The 20,483-nt window shown below is 48.0% G+C and overlaps 1 protein-coding gene across 1 annotated transcript in view; it reads left to right on the top strand.

Moving 5' to 3' along the window:
* The window catches only part of Sh3rf3 (SH3 domain containing ring finger 3), a 255,973-nt gene extending 235,744 nt beyond the window's left edge, over nucleotides 1–20,229 (top strand). Inside the window, exons 9-10 of the mRNA XM_050138107.1 lie at nucleotides 14,989–15,323; nucleotides 16,968–20,229. Of these exons, the coding sequence (XP_049994064.1) occupies nucleotides 14,989–15,323; nucleotides 16,968–17,136 (504 nt within the window). The 3' untranslated portion in view covers nucleotides 17,137–20,229. The remainder of the gene's footprint in view (nucleotides 1–14,988; nucleotides 15,324–16,967) is intronic.
* Nucleotides 20,230–20,483: the final 254 nt, after the last annotated feature.

Here is a 20,483-nt window from a genome sequence, read left to right as displayed (position 1 = left end):
TTACATGTCTGCAATTTTCAATGACTACATTTGAAAAGAATCTTTTTTTTTAATTTACTTGTTTTTATTATATATGTGTGAGTACTTTGCCTATAGAATGTTGCTGTACCTCCACTGTGAAATCTCCCAAGGGATTGTCACACTGGTTAAACACTGGCGTGTAGGACCAGGGCCTGGCTCACCTTGGATGACCTTGGTAGTGATTGGTTTGGGCAGTTCATCATTTTGTCAACTCTGCTCTTTTTCTTTAAGAGCCATAGTAGACCTATAAGAAAAACTTGAAGGGAATTTTATTGACAAATAGATGAAAATTCAATAATGAAAAAGAGAGAAAAGCTTGTGGGATAAAATTTAGCTTTTCCAAGTGTATTCATCTCGTTTAAATGAAACTGGACACTCACTTAAACGTGCATCCAGGAGATCCATTGTGTCACGTGGCCCCCAGGGCACATGCAATTACTGCACAGTGCATAAGGAGCTCTGCTAGGAGCTCTTGAGAATATGGCTGCCTAGGTATATAGAGGGGTCTGACCTCCATCCCCAGCAAAAAGAGAAAAAAAAAATTCCTCAGTGAGCAGATCTCATGGCAAATGTTCTTATCAAAGTATAAAAGTTTTAGAAATCGATTATTGTGGTGAAGGCCAGAAAGGGCCTTGTGAGGTTTTGTTTTGTTTTTCCTTCAACTTAAATTGTCTGAATTATGCAAGTCTTCTTTGCCCACAAAAGGCTGGACATTGACACCCCAAAGTAAGAGGTTCTCTGGATGCCCTTGGGTGCTGGCAAAGTGTCTGACAGGCTGAAGTGAAGAGCAAGGGAGTTGACATGTGTGGAAGACTTTGACAATTGTGACATATGCTGAAGCTGAGACTCTGGGTACTAGGGAGGTACTCGATGCCCCAAAAAGGTAGGGAACTGGATAATGCAGATGTGAAAGTGTTACTGGGTAACCCAAGTAGTGAAACTAGGCGACCCTTACATGAAAACGGCACCAGACCCTTCGGAAAATTCTTAAATCGAGTCTAACACAAAAGCTTGGCCTTCGGGTTAATCTGGGATTACATCCCAGACTCAGAAGTAAGGGTCTGGTACACTCTGGTGGGTGTTTGCATTCTCCACAAGCCTCCACTGGGTGCCTGAAGAGATGAGGTTCTGAATGACCCTGTACTTTGGGGAAACTGGAAGTGGTTGCTGAGTGTGTCACCCACCATTGGGAGGATAAGACCACCGAGGACTCAGTGGAAGCTGAGCTGCCCGGCTGAAGGCAGGAAGCTTTAGAGGAAGTTGAAATGTTTGTGGTCTAAGGCCTTAAGGTATTTGCTTACTCCCATTGAGATAGTTTCTCTCTCTCTCTCTCTCTCTCTCTCTCTCTCTCTCTCTCTCTCTGGAATTGGAACCATTGGCTATCTAAAGTATGTGCCCTTGCAATAAAATCCTTCTACTGCACCAGGCTTAATGGTGCAGGGCTTTAATCCCAGGGCTTAGAATGCAGAGGCAACAGAGGCAGGCAGCTCTCTGAGTTTGAGGTCAGCCTGGTGTACACAGTAAGTTCCAGGACAGTCAAAGCTACATAGTAAGACCCTGCCTCAAAAAATACCCCCTGCCCAAATCCTTCTACCTCGATTCCTGGTTATACCTTAGGTTAAGATCAATCCTCTTAGCTTTTAGCCACACCATCAGTGTGAAATGCTATCTTGTCGGTCTTGGAGACCCTGCCGTTCGGTTTGATTGTATTTGATATCTAGAACCCACTGTTTTCAGTAAAACTCCACTGAATTCTTGTCATCTCTCCTTGCAGAATTCTCATCTATTATTTGGATGACTGCATGCCTTCAATTATACATGTTTCCAATATTTCTGTGGAAATGCTTCCAGGAAAGTCTGTTGGGGGGGGGGGTACTTCTGTGTTGCCTGCCTGCATTCGCTTACTGGAAATGCAGGGTGTACGAGAGAAACTGGGGATGCAAAAGCTGATGGTAAGATAGCAAAATATTTGAACTCAGGCCAGTAGTTCCTAGAAGCTCACCATGCAGGTCTACACCATGCAGGTCCACTTCCGAAAATCTCATTGGAAGTGTCATTGAAATCTGCTCCGGTCCTTCGCTATTACATGGCCCTAACCTGTCACCCAACCCCTAACCTGTCACCTCACTGTGGCTTCTGTAGGTCAGACTGTGGACAGAGTGCAGCTGGGCTTCTCCCTCACTCCCAAGTGTCTAGATTTCAACTCAGAGGCCTGAAGGGGTGTAGTGGTCAGGACCAGGTCGGGGGCCTCTATGGGCATACACTCCAATGTTGGGTAACCCATTCCTCCTGCTGGCTGGAGTCCCAGCTGCACCAGGTCAGAACTCCAGCCTGTGTTTTGACACCCGTGTTCCTAGAGCAGATGTGTGGCTACTGTGGACCCCGGGTCTGTCACATGACTGTGTTTCCCCTGTGCTCTACCTCAGAGGCACACTAGCTAAGGGAGCACCACGGTCCTTCTGTAAGGACATGAGTTGGGAGACAGCATTGGGCCATATTTAGAAACTAGGATGCAACACATTTTCTTAGGTGTCCTCTTAGCTCTGTAATGTCACAGTTTCCTTCCCTGTTCGGATTATTACAGTTCTCTTTGGTACAGTGTTATGTAAACAGCATTTTCATACAACATATTTTGAACATAGTCACTTGAGTTCCCCAACTCTTCCCATCCCTTCCCACCAGACACTGAGATTCCTTCCTTACTTCTCCTTGGCACGTGGAGTCCAGTTGCTGTTGTCCAGTTAGTCTTGTGAACAGGGTCTGCTCTGAACTGTGATCAGCCTCCTAGCAGTCACGACATTAAAGAAGCCAACTGTCTCTGTCTCTGTCTCTGCAGTTAGGGGTGGAATTTCGTGTCCACCTACCCCAACCCTCCACCTACCCTCACCACGCCCTGGAATTTTATCTGCCTGGAGCTGCTGCAGGCTTTGTGTGTACTGTCACAACTGCTGTGACTTCATATGTGCCATGGCTTTGTTGTGTTTGGTCAACACTGTTTCCTCGATCCTGGCAAGGAGCTTGAGCATTCCACCCCTTCTTTCTTGGAGAGCCCTGAGCCTCTCGGGAAGAGTGTTATATGGACATCCCATTTAGGGCTGATCCCTTATTCTCTGCAAGCTGACCAGCTGGCGTTCAATGTTTTGTTTTATTTTTTTAACCAAGTATAAAACATGGAATCTGTTGCACCTGCCCCTTCCTGGGAGCCTTGCTTCCAGCGTCCCTTGAACTGAACGAGGCTGGCCTCGGTCACTGCTGTCCACCTCGCAGAGCTCCACAATGCATCTCCTCACATTTCAAATAAACTAACCATCTTCTTAATATGGGGGTGGGGGGCAGTGTGAATCACCTTGAGACTCGACTCCCAAGTCTGCCCTTCTGTGCTTGCCCAGACCCCTGATACCAACATGAGCGCTGATTAGACCCTGGCCTGAGACCCCCGCTCCCCCCAAAGGACATTCACATTCAAGTTCCTGGCAGACCTGTGATCACAGTGGAAGCAGACCCCAGCATGCTAGCTTCTGCTCCAGGTTCCGGAAGCAAGGCTGCTACCTTTGCCATGGCTCTAAGGAAAACACCGTGTCCTGGCTCTTTTCCTCTGGCCCAGAGGAGAAGTGATCATTTCCTATCTGGCGTAGTAAACGCCAAGTGTGAAGCGATGACTGAGTACCGCCCACGCCACGTTTCCTGCGGAGGATGGAGCCTTATGTCCACATCGCCCTGGTGCCAAGACTCTGTGAAGTAACCGTACTGATGGGGATGTGCACGTAGGTGAAGCGTGGCCTCTCCCAGGTATGCCCTGCTGCGCATGTATGAAGTCCACTTGAGTACCGAGATACCCTCCCAAGTCATGTAAGTTCTTCCAGTCCTTTCACAGGTGGTGGGACTGGGACTCGGAATAGTTAGGTTCGTGTTTAAAGGCACCAAGGTAGCAAGTAGCAGAGTCCAACCAAGATGGCCCATGGACAGGGCCAAAGGTGACACGGCCATTAAATGTGAAGACTGTGTCCTTGCTGAGGACTGGGGAGTGCTTTTCTCCTCGGGGTCAGGTCCTAAAGACATGACATGAACGTTATACAGCTAGGATCAGGGCTGTGATGTCAGTTCCGTCATAATCACTCACAGTCTCTTCACACTTGCCTGCAAAAAGCTCCCCACGAGCCCAGGCAGCCTTCAGAGTTCATTAGAAAGACCAGTATCTCTGAGCCTTTGACTTTCAGAACCTAGCTTAACTTATTTTTTTTTTTTCAGGGTGAGGTTGAATGTTTATTCAGGGGGTTATGAAGGAGGAAGGGTGAGGGGGGGGGACAGAGAGAGAGAGAGAGAAGAGGAGAAAGAGACAGAGAAGTGGGGAGAGAGGCAGAAGCGAAGCTGCCTCTCCCAGAGGAAGATGGAAAAGTCCCTAGCTTAACTTAAAAGTCTGAATGTTTTGTGTGTTAGACTCCATTGGTCACTTCTGCTCCACCCAGAGCGGCTGATTGGTCATGCTAACAGGGCATCCATCAGTGTCACTCAAGGGTCAACGCTGAGACCCACAGACTAGTTTTTAGGCTGCTGTTCTCTTTTAAGGAATAGAGAGGGGACAGGAAGACTCATGTATAAGTAGTATAAGGACATAGAGATCTTTCTGGGAGATGAATTTCAACCTTTCATCTTAGCCTCTCATCTGTCCCCAGACTCTCTGGCCACTCGCCAGAGATGGGACCAGTGATGTTCTCACCTCTGGCTCTCTCTAGCTGGGGGTGTGTAGAAGGAGACTCATTGAAGCTTATTTCCATGGTCTTATTTGTGTGGCTTCTATATTAAGATCTAGAAGATCTTTAAAACCTACAGTTCGTGTGAGACATTGGGATAGAGATATTCCTATCATAGGAAGGGGAGAGGATGAGGAGCCAAGCCTGTGTCAAAGCTTCATGTGAAGGGGCCTGAGAAACGTGTCCAACCTGGTGCTGGAACCAGGGGATGACCAGAAAGGAAAACGAGAAGCCGTACGGGAAACTAGGAAGAAGTGGCACCCTGGTAGAGAGGTGACCCAAATGTCAGTGCCCTGGAGACACACAGTCACGGGGCCAGGAGCCCAACTGAGGGCTGTGCCTCTTGTCTCTTGTGTCTCAAGTTCCAGGCACCACCTTGTCACCATGCACTGTGTGTGCTCATAGCTGGAAGGCACGCTCAGTGCTTCCACCAACATCCCCAGTTTGAACAAGGCCTAGAAAGATCTATTTCTTGTAGCTGTTTCCTGCAGCATCCCCACCCACAGGCCAGGAGCTGGGATGTTTCTTCAGATTTGGAGCTTCTGGGACATCCTCGGTCACTGATTCAGACTTAGAGAATATTCTTGCCTCTAGAGGTGTCCAAAGGATCACAGAGAGCTGAATTTTGAGTTCTATTTATTCCATTCTTTTTTCAATGACTAGAAGTGATAAATTTATTTTCAAACAATTCTTTGGTATACATATAATTTACCATTTATTAAAAGCAAATGCAAACTTGCACACTAATAAATATGCTTTTTTACTTTATTATTTTGTGTAAGAGTGTTCTGCTTGCATGTGTATCTGTGCATCATGTGTGAGCCTGGTGCCAATGAAGGCCAGAAGGGTGTGCTGGGTCCCACCTAGAGGGGGAGTCACGGACAGTTGTGAGCTACTACAAGGTGCTGGGAGTTGAACCTGGTCCTCTAGAAGAACAGCAAGTGCTCTTAACTGCTGATCCATCTCTCCCACCCCTTGCTTGGTTTTTGTTGTTGTTATTGATGTTTTTATGTAAATTGGTAAACCGCAGCTGGATGTCTGAAATACCGTAACAAAGCAGCGCCAACAGTTTTGAGAGCTGTTTCCACTGTTTGCTTTATTTCTGTGCCGACTAAACCAGACCCACCGCAGCTAAGGGGTATGTGGCTCAGTGGTAGAGCGCTCGCCTCTCATGTGGGAGATTCCAGGTTCATTTCTTGGCTGGGATCATCTTTTAATACAAACTTGATTGGATTAAGAAACGCTGAGGGAATCAGCGAAGCACTCCTCTGCCTATCCTGTAATCTCATTTCCAGAGGGTTAAATGATGAGGTCTCTGACCTAATAAAAGGATTAATCCCTCACTCGCTGCCTTGTGTGGTAGCCTCACTGGAGATGGTGGAAGGCCAGGAAGGTGCAGCTGGAGGAAGTAGGTCACTGGAGAGGCTAAGACGCTATGTCACCCTGGCCCTTTCTGTGTTTTTCCATTCTCTGCTTCTGTCCAACAAGAAATAAAGGCCAGACACCCCCCACTCCTCCCCCCCACTCCCCAGCCCTCCACCCCCCATGGCTCCTGCTGCCATGACGCTCTGCCCAGGCAATGACACACTCCATGTTTTTAACCAGGGGACCAAAATCAACTTTCTCCATCTGAGCTGTTTCTTCTCGGCATTTCGGTCAGTTACTTAAAGTAAGACAACAAGAAGATACTAGCGCTACAGAAATTAAAACAAGCTAAGTGCACCGCAGTTCCTCCCATCGGGATTGTGAAGATAGAAGTGTTAGCAGAGGCATCAGATGCCTAAGGAAATGCTCTGGCATGATCACTCACACCCGAGTCACACGAGCTCCTGTCCTGAGAGTGGGCAGGGCTCTTGCCCTATCTGCTGCCTGTCACAGGGTCCCTTGAGTCACGGAGTTTCCTCTCCATAGTACAGAGAAAGCTGCTCCATTGAGTGGTCTCAGGGTGGGCAGGAGGTGTTTCAGGTGCCATAAGGGTCGAGACTAGCGGTTAAGCTACTGTTTCACAGGTGCTGAAAACCTGTTGAGAATGTGGAGTGGTCACTCTGTGACCACCTCAGAGCCTGTGGGCTGTGAACTGCAACGGTACGGCATGCCTGTCACTGAATACCAGCTACCGTTAAAGGCCCAGGCACTGAAATCAGGGTTCTCGTGATGATCATGAGACAGAGCCTCTTTAAGCTGATGTTAGGTCATTGAGACTGTTGCCCTCAGAAGGGGCTAGTGTGGGTTTTGGGGGACCCTGGCTAGCTCCCCAAAGTTTGAAAAAAGCAACTTGGCCCCTAAAGTCTTTCAGGATTCCTGTCTCGCCATGCACGCCTTCATTTCACACGTGCACCCACCGTGATGATCAATCGTGAGGCCCTGTCCAGGGGCGGAACTGACGGCCCCACCTGCATCAGTCTCTAAACTGTGACTTAGTAAGTCTCTCTTCTTCATAAACTACTCAGCCTCTGGTGCTCTGTCGTAGGAACAAACTGGATGCGGCCAGCCCAATCTTGAGATGTCATACACTGACTTCTACAGGTCTCAGGGCATGCCACTAGAGCCACAGTTAAAACTCTAACTCGACAAACCCTGAGGCAAATCCAGACTGCACTACTTCCCAGTTATCACTCTGTGCCTACTGCTCACTGTCTCCTATCCTCCGTGCATCCTGTAGGGCTTCTTAGGTGAGCTACAGTAGACGACTCAATGGGTAAAGAGGGCGCTAAGCAAACATGAGATTTATTTTATGTGTGAGTGTTTTGCCCAAATGTACCATCAGCATGCTATGAGAGTAGACCGGAAAAGTCTAGGATTGCAGGTAGCAGGGACCCTCTGTGTGAGTGATTGGACCACACCTGTGTCCCCTGAAGAAGCAGCCAGCACTCTAGCATCTTCTCTAGCATACTTGTTCTTTGAAGGACCCATACCTGCCTGCCGTCTGTCCTTTCCACTCCCTAAGGTGCCCAACACCCTGCAGCAGGCAGCAAGTCACAGCAGAGACTACACCGGGCAAAGCAAGAAAACGCCACAGTGCAGCAAGCAGGAGCTTCCAGCCGCAAGGGAAGCTGGAGAAGCTAGTTAGATTGTACCTGCTCGCTGCTGCCTCCCGCTCCCCACCATCTCTATGAACCAGGATTTTTCAGCTTCTGTCTCTTGCCAGGGCAAGAGTTTTGAATGTATATTTTAATGTTTAAAATTAAACATTAACTAATCCCGATAGCTCCCCACCTAACTTTTCTGTCTCTTCTAAAAAGCTTGTTAACTTCTGCCTCTCTATTCATTATGGAAACTGTTTCTCTGCTCTCTCAGAAAGAGTGCTGCATATTTATACTGCTAGAAACCTTCTCTGCTCTTTTAGCAACTGTGTTTTCACGCACAACCCGAGCCGTGCTCTTTCTCCATTAAACTTTTAGCAGGGCATAGCTTTTAATTACCCTTTCTCCCAGCCCGTCTCCGACGGGAAGGTTTCCAGACATACAGTAATCATCACGGAGCTTTCAAGTGGAGCCTTGTGCCTTGGAGCCAGCCGCAGAGAAGATAAGGACACCATGTCCCCATCGGCCCCTGTGTCTTGTCTGGAGGCTTCTTGGGGCCTCGGCTTTGTTTCTCGCAGTCACCTCCCTAAGCTTTCGCATCTGCCCAGGTTTTCTGAGGTTGTTCCCACTGCTAATCAGGAAGAAGATATCTGTTCTCCCTTCTCTAAGCCAGACCTTCCTGCTCGCCTCTACCTAATGGCCCCTCAGATGGAGATGGCATCTGAGAGATACCTAACCCCTTTCTAAATGAATTCTGCTTCTTCCCTTTCTGTCTGACGGGCCAGTCAAACCATTGAGTTTTCTCAGCAGAGTCAGGATGGCAGTTGGCATGAAGTCAATCGGGGACTCCTCTCCTCCACATGGGCAGAGAGCAAGGTTTGGCATCAGCTACCTAGTGGTGACGCTCCTAGTTCTGTGTCCTCAGCCTGTGGTCCCTGTATCATCTTCCCTAAGCCATAAGCCATCTGTGATCATCTCTGTCCCTGTCATCTCTGTTATTGCTCAGCTCCTCAACAGCATTGCCTTCCTTCCATCCGCACAACTCACTGTAGCATCTTGGTCAGCCTCTGAGGTGGCAGGTGTGCCAACCCCTTCCTTCTCACTACAGGACACCAAGCCCCTTGGCAGGTACCCTCCAAATGCAAGCACCTGGTTTTTAAATCTGCTCTTTCCGCACCTTATGACCCTGGACCACACTACCTACTAGGCCTCCCTTTCATTCCCTTCATGGCAGTCGGGCTCTCTGTCCCCCTCCTCCAGCAGCTGCCCCTCATAGGGGACCAGAGCCTGCTCTGTAAGCTAACAGTAGAAATTCTCTCTGGCTCACACCTATCATCATCGTCCTCACAGGAGCAGGCTGCAAAATCCCCCCCTTTCGCGTTTCCCCTTTATGAAAAAGCATCACGTGTTCACGGCAGAAAGTCAATATACAGAACATATAACAAAAGTTGAAATTCTGGACCAGCCTGCTTCCAGCCCTACCCTCCCTGGGGTCCCATATCAGCAGCCTGTAGGCCTGTTTCTGGGCTTTCTGGATGATATGCAGGTTCTCGAAGGCCGCCAAGGTCAAAACACAACCTGAGTACCTTTCACTGAGACTACTCTGGGGTCTCCCAGAAATGCCTTCGGATGCCCCTGGCAGGAAGAAGATGAGTGCTGTTGCTCGGTCCTTTGTTATCGGCACTGATGAGCTATCAGCATCAGCATCGCTGTTATTAGGTTATATGACCGTCACCTCGTAGCGGTGGCTTGTGACTCTGTAGACTGAGGCTATCCTGGGTCATCTGGATCTCGCTCCCTGTCGCGGTGGTAGGAAGGAGTCCCTGACTGACTCTGTGCCAACCCCCACCTCCCAAGTCTCGAATAACTCATCAGTTTGACTGACTCAGCAGACAGAGTGTGAAAGAAGCAAAAAGAGTTTAGAGAGGGGGTAAGGACATTTTCAGACACCTTCTCAATAGGTAGGCCATCGGGAAGGGTTGTCTGCAGCTGTCGGCCTCCGGCAGTGCTCATCAGACCCAGTGTTTGGTATGTACGCAGACAATCCAAGCTAAAATACTGCCACAAAAAATCCCTATGGTAAATCTGAGGGGTTACGTAGGTTAGTAAAGGAAATCTTTTGGAGATGTAGCTAGTAGCAACATTTGCCTAGTGGATGCTAGTGAAGCTCCACCCCAGCAGGACCAAGCAGTGTATGTTAACATACAATACACACATACAGCATGTATTTATCAGACCAACATGCTGGCACTGCACCAAGAGGGTGACCGTGTGTGTGTGTGTGTGTGTGTGTGTGTGTGTGTGTGTGTGTGTACACACGCATGTACACATACGTATGTATTCATGCTAGGTATAGTGGTGAAGGCTGATAATTCCAGCTACTAAGGGGGATGAGGCAAGAGGATTTCAGGTTCTGGGATAGCCTGAGCTACATAGTAAAATGTCGTCTCAAAAAATGAAGGAGCTAAATGAATGAATTTTGGTGAAATGCATAGTGTCCCTGAAAAGTTTGGTATTTTTAAACACCAAATCCTATCCCATGTGGCAATTTCCTACCATTTGATTGGCCCATCAGCAGTGAGTCATTAAGCTTTAAGTGTCTCTGTCTTCTGGCTGAATTTTTATAGAGGGACAACACAAAACAAAGACATTAAGGCTTCGCTCTTAATCATAACCCAAAAAAAAATATTTTACAATTTGTACGTCTTGCAGTGCAGTATCAATTAACACCAAAAATCTCCTGAAGTGCTTGAGATGGAATCTGGGGGCTCATGCATATTAGCCAAGTGCGTTACCCACTCCCTACTCCCCCCCCCCACACACACTATATCCCTAGCCTCCACCCCAGTCTCTTAATATTGGAGTTCCAGGTGGGGATTTTTATATTTTTAATTTGTTATTTTATTTCATTTGTGCTCTGTTTTGTCTGCATGTATGTGTGTGCCAAGTGTCTCCCGTTCCCGTGGAGGCCAGAAAAGGGTGTCAGATCCCCTGGAACTGGAGTTACAGAGTCTTCATGCAGATGCTGGGGGACTGAACAACTCAGGCCCGCTGAGCCACTCCTCCAGCACAGGTGGTAACTAGATTAAGAGGGTATGTGTGTCCAGGGTTGGGTATATGTGCACACTGAATATGTACAAGTGTGAGCATGTGTGCACAGTGTGCACATGCAAGTATGAGCGTGTGTGCACACAGTTTTCTCAAAAGCTCTCAATTCACCTCCCTCCCAAGACTCCGGAGTTGGTCCTCAATCTCCATAAATCTGCAACCATTCAATGCCACTCCTCATGTCTCTGTGACCTCCCCAACCATAACATTGTTTTCCTTGTTCCTTTGTAACTGTAAATTTGCTACTGTTAGGAATATGATTTAATATCTGATATGCAGGATGGTCTTAGGCAACCCACAGGTTGAGAACCGCTGCTGCTCTAGAGGGAGAGATGTTTTCATATGCACAGTGGGAGCTTCCGGCACACCTCCTGCTGAAGGCCCCAGCCTGGCCCAGTCCATTACCCTCCAGCCCTTTGCCCTGGCCAGAGCCCTTGGTCCCCTGATTGGATTTTGGCCACACAGAGATGCTGCTAGGATAAGGGACCTAATTCCAGAAGGGTTCAGATGGATTCCAAGAATCCAGAATGTTGGTTGGAAACATGGGATTCTCATCTTGCCAGGCTTGTTAACTCTAATTTATCCACTGTCAAGACGAAACCCTACAGTCCATCCTTTTGAAACATAAACCCTCAGTCCAGACTGTTCCTGTGAAATCTGATATCTCCCCTATGTTCCTCCCAAACTGAGTCATGAATCCTTCCCCACCACATATAGCCAAGTGCCTCTTGGTTAATCCTTATCAGTATCATATGTGATGACTCCCCAGGAAGTGCTTAGAACATCTGCCACCATATTCCATGCATTGCACAGGCGTGACGGCTGCTATTCTGAGGGCTCCCACAGCAAAGGGATTACTAGATGCTGCAGGCATTGGCAGACTCCCACTCCAGAAGGCAAACATTTTGGAGAAATCTCTGTATTCAAGAAATCAGTGTTTGTCCAAGTTAAATTCAGAAAATCGTGAGTCACGTTTCGTCCTGAAGAACTGAGACGGGAAAATTACCCATGCACGTGGCCACCCTGTCCCTTTCCAATCTATACCATTAAAGCTGGAGGTAGTCACCAAGAATCTCAGTGGTATAGGGTGAGGTAGCAGGGACTTGTCCTCCGGTTCACTGCACATGACACCAAGGTTGTCACAGCCTGGAGTGCCTTGTGAACGAGCCCAAGTGTCTTCTCTATTCAGGCACCCTAACAACTCTGATGCTGAGCTCAGCGCACTATGTGCACAAGTATTGAGTGCCTGCTGTGTTCCAGGCACTGCGTTAGGCTCTGCGGTGCTGTGGTAAACAAAAAGAAATGCCCCTCCCCTTCCAAAGCTTGTATTCCAGAGGGGATGTTGAAAAGGAAAGGGGCAAATGATAACCCAATGGATGAAGACACAGAGGTGGTCGAGGGCGGGGAGGATATACATCAGGGCCTTTGTTGGCTGCTAGATTTCACCTGTCACACTGGGAGGGGGGGTCACACCTTCAGAGTAAGTGATCGACTTAGGCTAGACACTTGGGTGGACCCGGCTTCCCTCCACACACCATGGACCTATTGCAGCTCTTAGAATGTTGCAGGCTGCATCCTGGATGGCTGGAGGACACTTAGAAGCACATCTGGACCACTCAAACTGTCTCAGACTTTGCCCCTTGAGGAAGCTTTGCTGTCCTTTCGGGGAGCCTGCCCCCTCCTTAGACCCTGGAGTCCTTCCACTCCTGACCGGGGCTAGCATCCTCTCCCCTCTTTGCTCTCACTGCGGTTTCCATGACTGTTCCTGAGGACACCGCCCTCTCCAGCTCTACCCCCAAGGTGGCCTGGGTATACATAAGCTTGGCAACACTGCGCCTTAAGCCCAGACAGCAGGCCAGATGCTCCAACTCAACATGCATTTAACTAGTGACTCTGGTTCCATTTTCCATTTCCCATCCAGCTCCCAGGGCCTGGCACAAGGCACAAGAAATGTAGGCAAAGTTCTTGGAAGAAGCGAGGCTATGTGGCTGCAGGAGCAATAGACATGAAGTGCTCCAGGCCCTACGCTGGGACTGACATGGGCATGTGCGGGAAGAAAAGCCAGCTCGGGTGTCCTGAGCCATGTAGGGAGGAGTAACAGAGGAGTGACTGACTGGAGGTTGCTTTGTATGATGTTCTCTTAAGTAGGGGGATCCTGAGCTGATGGGGGTGGGGAAACTTAAAGGGAAGAGATAATTTATTCTGGAGCCACTCTGAGTGACCATTCCCAAGAACACAGACTTGGATTATCCTAAAGTCCATGTTCCAATGTGGAAGCAGTTTCATAAGTTTTAATCTTACTGAGCAAAGGAAGTCAAATCAAGGTAAGTTTAAAATACATTAGTGTCTAAGAGAGGTGCTCATAGCAGATGGGAGAAGGTTTTCTGTAGGCCTAAGATGCTGTCTGATGGCATTCTTAGCCTTTGGACTGGTGGGAGCCAGTGGTCTGCTAAGTTAATAGATTCCAAAAGGTTTGTATCCATCAGTCACAGGACATTAGATCGTTTAACACAGAGGTGGGCAAGGAATGGCTGTTCTAGGGGATAAAGCTAGCCTAGGACAAGGCAATTCCTCTGGACCTGCAGCATCCCAGCCTGTCCCCAGCCCTGCAGTTCTAGTCAGTCAATCCTGCAGACAGCTTCTTTTCAGTTCTCACACACAGTACCCAGCAGCTCCTCGTGACCTGCCGTGACACTGTGCAGAGCTCAGGATGTGGGCTCATGGCCCTCTGGCTGCTGACGGGGAAGATCACGGTCCAGGTAGCCACCCAGACAACAAAGCACCCCAAAAACTGCACATCAGTAAAGCCAGAAGCCTTCAGATGACCACGCTTCAGTTACTGGCCAGATAGACCTGTGACATTACACACCGTGAGACTTAAAATCACAATTATACAACACTGGATCCACACATAAAATATATATATATATTCTCAGGATCTCTGGAAGAGCAGAACTCACGCTACAAGAATGGGAGGTCCAAAGTCCAAAATGATCCAGCGAGCACTGAGTAGAGAGAGCACTCACCTACCTACTCCGGTTTTTCTACCTGGGCTCCAGGCGGCCACACCCTAACCAGATGTGATTGGTTGAGCTTCCCCATCATATATATACATCACATACGTCCTACATACACTATATATACATGTTATATACACTATATACACACAGTATATATTTTATATATTCTATATATACACACTACATATACACATACTATGTATACACACTGCACATATACATACAATATACAGACACATACATACTATATATATACTAACATATACACAATATACACACATACATACACACTATATATACACACACATGTTATACACATACTATACATATATATACACATATATTATACACTCTATATACATATTATATACACACAAATATACATATACACACTATACAGATATATATTATATGCCCACACTGTGCACACATGCATATACACACACTCATATGCATGCACACACACACACATGCATGCACACACATATACATACTCCACTGCTGTTTGTGTGGAGGAAAGTTTAAATGCCCAAGGATTCTTAACCAATTGCCCCAAAGACATATACTGTAGCTCATCCTTGGATGAGGGACTGTATGTCTGGGTGCCCTGTGAAGAATAGTTACCCTCCCAGCTGGGCTCAAAGTCCTGCGATTTTCTATAATTTTTAAAAACTAATACTAGGGAAAAATAATAGTAGGATATGACATGGAGACTGTCCAGAACTCCTCTCAGAAGATCCAGGCCACAGAATGGTCCAGATCCACGAGAAGCCCCACTAGGAACATCTGTACAGACCAAAGCATTCATCCTGACCGGGTTCCTCCCGCACAGGTCTTATCACGGGGAAGTGCTGTTTTGTGGGATCCCTAGCCAGCAACCCTCCCATGGGGGGGGGGGCCTTGTGAGATGCTCCTTCCAGGTTGCAGTGAACAACACTTGAGTTTTCAGGCTTGTCTTGGTTGTCTTCCTCTGACTAGATTAACAGGACTATCTTTAGTGTTCTCCATAGGTCGGTCCTCCCAGAGACACTAACATAACCCATTTAACTGTGTGTGTTTCTGCAGAAGGAGAAGAAGAGCGGGCTGCTGAAGCTGCTAGCTGGAGCATCCACCAAGAAGAAGTCCCGCTCCCCACCATCTATATCTCCAACGCACGACCCCCAGTCGGCCCTGGATACCTCACTGCAGGGTGCCGTGGGCCCTGAAGTGTCCCCATTGACCGTCCACGGCAGGGCAGGTTCCTGCCCCATAGAGAGTGAGATGCAGGGAGCCATTGGGTTGGAGCCACTGCACAGAAAAGCCGGCTCTTTGGATCTGAATTTCTCTCTGTCCCCTTCTCGGCAAGCAACTCTGTCCATGGCTTCCATCCGCCCTGAACCTAAGCCACTGCCCAGAGAGAGGTAAGGAGGTGAGGGTTTTTTAATCTCTGTGTCCTCTCTTTAGGACTAACACCCAAGTTCTGGAACCTTCTTGAGGACTGGGCAAAATGGAGTTTGCCAGGTATCAAGCTTATCAAATGTTCCCCTTTACCCAAGCCCTGGGGCATACTTCTTATTCCCAGCCTGCCTTTTGTCTAAGTTAGGGTTTTTAGTGCTAAGAAGAGACATCATAACCATCGCCAACTCTTATAAGGAAAACCTTTAATTGAGAGGGCTTACTTAGTTTCAGAAATTTAGTCCATTATCATCATAGCAGGGAGTATGGTAGCATGCATGCAGACATAGCTCAGAGTCCTGCATCTTGTGGGCAACAGGAAGCTGACTGAGATACGGGGCTGTATCCTAAGCACAAAAAAACATCAAATCTCACCCTCACAGGGACACACATCCTCCAACAAGGCCATACCCTCCCACTGCAACAAAGCCGATAACGCGGCACCAAGGGCAAAGCCAAGCAAGCAAAAGATGCAATGTTCTTGCTTCTTATACACCTTTCTGTAGTGGGGGGGGGGGGTACACGCCTTTAATCCCAGCAGTGGGGAGGCAGAGGCAGGCGGATCTCTGTGAGTTCGGGGCCAGCCTGATCTACAAGAGCTAGTTCCTGGGCAGGCTCCAAAGCTACAGAGAAACCCTGTCTCAAAATAAATAAATATTAAATAGTGCTGCAGTCTTGTCATGTCCAAAAGACAGCATTCCACAGCACTCTGACCCCCCCCCTCCAGCTCTTACATTCTTCCTGCCACTCCTGTAATATCCCCTGAGCCTTGGAGGAGGAGACATCTCACCTACGGCTAAGCATTCAGCCGTTACCTACTCTCTGAGCATTGTGACCAAGTGCGCGTCTCTGCAATGACCACTGCCCCTTGGGAGAAGAAGCATCTCTTGGACCAAAGCTGATAACAGCATTAACCTCTGGGGAGAAGCATTAATACTATAATTATCCAGAAGGCAATTTGATTACTATGTCATGTCAATCTTACAGAACAGGAACTGTGGCTACGACTTCTCCAGCCACTGGCTTCTGGCCAGGTTTACAGTAGAAGATGTGATTTCCTTCTTGCAGAGCAGGGCTCAACTCCGAGCAGGAAATACCCCATTGTAGACTTGCGCTATTGTACCAGTTGACGCACGTTGCTTGGCCAGTTGGTAGTGTAGCATGCCAGGCCTGTAGCTGAGCAAGGCTGCTGGTCACTGTTCTCCCTGTAGCACCCAGCATAGTACATGCCTTGCAATACTGAGTGCTAGCCAATAGGGAAGACGCTTCCACATCAGTTCCAGCCTGGTTTTCCTGTGTCGTACAATTAAAGCACGTGATCATCTTTTTTGGTGGCAGCCAACTGCAGTGGCAATTGCCTGTATTGTTTTAGATGCCTGGGAGGCTCCCTAACCAATGGCTCCAAGGGAGATTCTGTGGCAAATTGAAGAGCTTTGGGAAAACTTTAAAAAGATAATTTTACAAAATGTGCAAAGTAATCCCCCACTGTAAGAACTTACACAGAGAGAAGAGGGGATAGAGAGCTCAAAGTGGATGGGTAGGCTCCAGGGCACAAGACGGATAACCTAGCCCCCCCCCCCCATCACATGCTGTTCCTTCTGTCCTCCCAGGTACCGTGTGGTGGTCTCCTACCCTCCACAGAGTGAAGCAGAGATTGAACTAAAGGAAGGTGATATCGTCTTCGTACACAAGAAACATGAAGACGGCTGGTTCAAGGGGACTCTGCAGCGGAATGGCCGCACGGGCCTCTTCCCAGGAAGCTTTGTGGAGAGCTTCTGAAGGCCACTGCTCATGTCCAGTTCTGCCTTCCAGGAGAGGGTACTCAAGAAAGCACTGTGTGAGCAGAGGAAGCCTTGTCACCTAGGTCCCAGGGCCTTTCTAAAGCACCTGTCGAGAACAGCCAGATTGGGGTGATGATGTGGTTTTGAAGTCCTAGTTGAAAGCACATATGGATGCCGTCCTGGTTGTGACGGCCATACCCTCACGTGACATATGGATGTCGTCTTGTGACGGCCATACCCTCATCGAAAGCACACGAGTGTCCTTCAAGATCATGCCATGAGTCTCAGTGACCAGTACCACAGAAAAAGTTGCCCACGTAGACAAATGCACTACTATGCCATCCAGCAGCTAAGGCACGGTGCACGGTTGGGAGTCTGGGTGTAGAGTGGGGCCGTGTGCTAGGGCTGACAGCAATGGAGAGTAACTTCCCCAGCTGTCCTGGGCATCATTCCTCTATATACCTCTGACACCTGCCATCAAGCCCCACACACAGGGGATTTGTGGTTGAGGAGCCTCACATAAGGGCTCTGAGTCTCTCAAGGTGTCCAGTGGGGTCCTGTTGGGTACCACAGAATCCTTATGGCTTTGTCTCCTATCAGGATGATAAGGAACACATTTTGGTTTTGCCACCACTGTCTCTGCATTGCTTCCTTCTTATGGCACCTTTTTAACGTACAGTCTTAAACTTTATATATTTCTAATAGGTCAGACACTGCATATTTTTCATGCATCTGGTGCTGATTTTTGTAAAACTAGAAATCACTTGGGTAAACTTCGAGGAAAGAAATTGAGGTAACATCAAAGGAAAGTTTTATATATTTCCCATATGAAGTTGGGAGCATATTGAGGAATTCCTGTCTGTAAAATCTAAACATTGCCCGGTGCTTCCATGAGGTGAGGGAGAAAGTCTGCAGAGACGGTCACGTGGAGTCGGAGGGGGTCTTTCCCAGCTGCTGGCAATAGCCTAAACCACATGCTCCGTCTATGTAGCAGTGACTATGATTTTTTAAAAAATGGAAACGTTTTGAGGAATTTATTCTGCCTTTTTGTGTGGCGGGAAAGCACACACACACACACACACACACACACACACACACACACACACTGACCCCTGAAGCTCCCTTTGATTGCTTTAGAGAGAATGGCTAAAAATAGCATTCTTAAAGTGTGTCTTGCTGCCAAAATGCAGCTTTTACAACAGCTCAGATCGCTACCTTGCAAAGGTTTTTGTCTCCATTTAAACAAATAAGTAACTTCCCATATCAGGCCAGGCAAAATTCCATCTGCTAGAGACCAAAAGCACCATGATAATAAGAGTCTAGCTCAGGACTCCAGGCTTCCAGGGCCTGGGGACACTGGACAAGGGAACAGGATGGTTTCTTTGGCCCTGAGGCCTTCCTGTAAAGTTCACTGGAGCCACAGCTTGCTTCCCAGGAGGTTCCCTGAATGGCCATCAAGAGGTGTGAGTGGTACACTTAGAAACACTCTTTTTTTTCCGCCTCAAAAATATCAATCTGTGAACCTCTGTGTCCATTTGTTACAAAACCACCCAGCCCTGTGCCAGCCTTTGGTATCAGGGGCTATCGCTAGTTTCTGTAATAAAATAAGGACCACTCACCCTCAACGTTCCTAGTTAAGGCTATGATTTAACTAGGCGTGATCACCACATGAAAGCAATGACGCCTAGGGAAAGTCTCTTCCTCCATGATAATAGACTTACTGGACATAAGAAAACTGTTCTGAGCCAGTGAGCTTAGGCATAGGGGTCCCTGTGTGCAGGGTCAGTGACTGCCACTGCTAAACTACTTGCCCATCCGTGCACAGATCTGTGTATGGTTAAATCCATGCTGTCACCAGGGAGGTATACCAGGCTATATCCTGGAAGAGACGTGTTTTCAGTGGAGCCAGAGCTAACTCTGGTTTCCAGACAATCAAAGTCCCCTTTTCCCTCCTCAACAAGATCGACTTGGAGTCAACAGGTCAACTTTGGCCTGTCCTCCTTTCTCGTGATGGTGAGGAGGTAGCAGCGTGATAGAATACTGAGGAAAGTAGCAAGGTTTAGACAACACTAGGGGGACCCTCTCCTAACAAAGTCCTGGGTTTACACAGGAACTATCTTGGGAGGGAAACAGGGCTCTAGGGCTCATTCCAAGGTGGGGCTCTTAAAAATACACAATGAGCCCCATGGTCTGAGTATTTTGAATACTCTCAAACCCTTTAACTTTCAAAACCATGTATTCCACAGTCCAAAACAGAAAAGAGGTACCTTTCCTGGTGTACCTTTGAGGACACATGTCTTGGCTACCAAAATGTGAAGCCAGCAGCCCATCTAGAAACTTCACTTTCTATCCTGGCCAATGGCATGTGCTTCTTACTCATACGATACCATTTGGTGGCCAGGTGGTTTTCCTTGAATAGTTCTTAGCCCTTCAATTGAGGGTCACCATGGAGACAGGACAGTCCAGCCCCAAGACGATTGAAGGAAGGAACAATAGAGATAAGACAAGATGGTCTGTGTTGGGGTGTGAATATAAGGCTGGGCACTCCAAAATCATTCCAGTAGACACGGAAGCCCTTGTACTTTGCACACCACACATACACACAAGCGTGCAAGCACATGTCCCCAAGCCCACATTGTTTCTATTATACACCAATGTCAGTCTGTAATTTTGGATGAATTGACAGTAGTGGCAAACTCTGATGCCTGTGTTTCTGAGTCTTTAAATAAAAATGACCATGGAGAGGCTGTGTGTCTCAATAGTGGGAACAATGCAATTGGGGCAGAAGATGTGAGCCCGAGAGTGGGCGGGAGTCAGGTCCTGGATGGGACAGAGTTGAGAGAACTGTCTTAGTGTTCTATTCTTGTGAAGAGACACCATGACCAGGTCATCTTATAAAAGAAAGCATTAACTGGGGTCTCGCTTACAATTTCGGAGGATTAATCCATGATCATCGTGGTGGGGAGCATGGCAGCAGGCAGGCACACAGACATGGTAATGGGGCAGAAGCTGAATGCTCACATCTGATCTGCCAGTTGCGGGCAGAGAAACAGAGGCCGAACCTGGTGTGGCTTTTGAAACCTCAAAGTCCACCCCCCAGTGACACACCTCCTCAAACAGGGCCACACCAACTAAGCCCTCCTAAACAGCTCACCAACTGGGAATTAAACATTCAAATAGACGAGCCAGGGGTGGGGCCATTCTCATTCAAACCGCCATGCAAGAATTGCCTGCATGCCCAAGTCAGCCCCCCAAGGCTCATACTTGCCACCTTCTGTTCCTTCAGGGGGACATGGGCTCTACGTATATCAGGGCCACTGAGGAACCCAATAAATGACCAGCAGT

This window comes from Alexandromys fortis, unplaced genomic scaffold (assembly GCF_014885135.2).
Source record: "Alexandromys fortis isolate MF-2015 unplaced genomic scaffold, M_Fortis_MF-2015_v1.1 scaffold_9, whole genome shotgun sequence".
Classification (NCBI taxonomy): Eukaryota; Metazoa; Chordata; class Mammalia; order Rodentia; family Cricetidae; genus Alexandromys; species Alexandromys fortis.
Note: the sequence above shows the minus strand (reverse complement) of the source record. Positions and strands in the feature narration are given on the sequence as shown.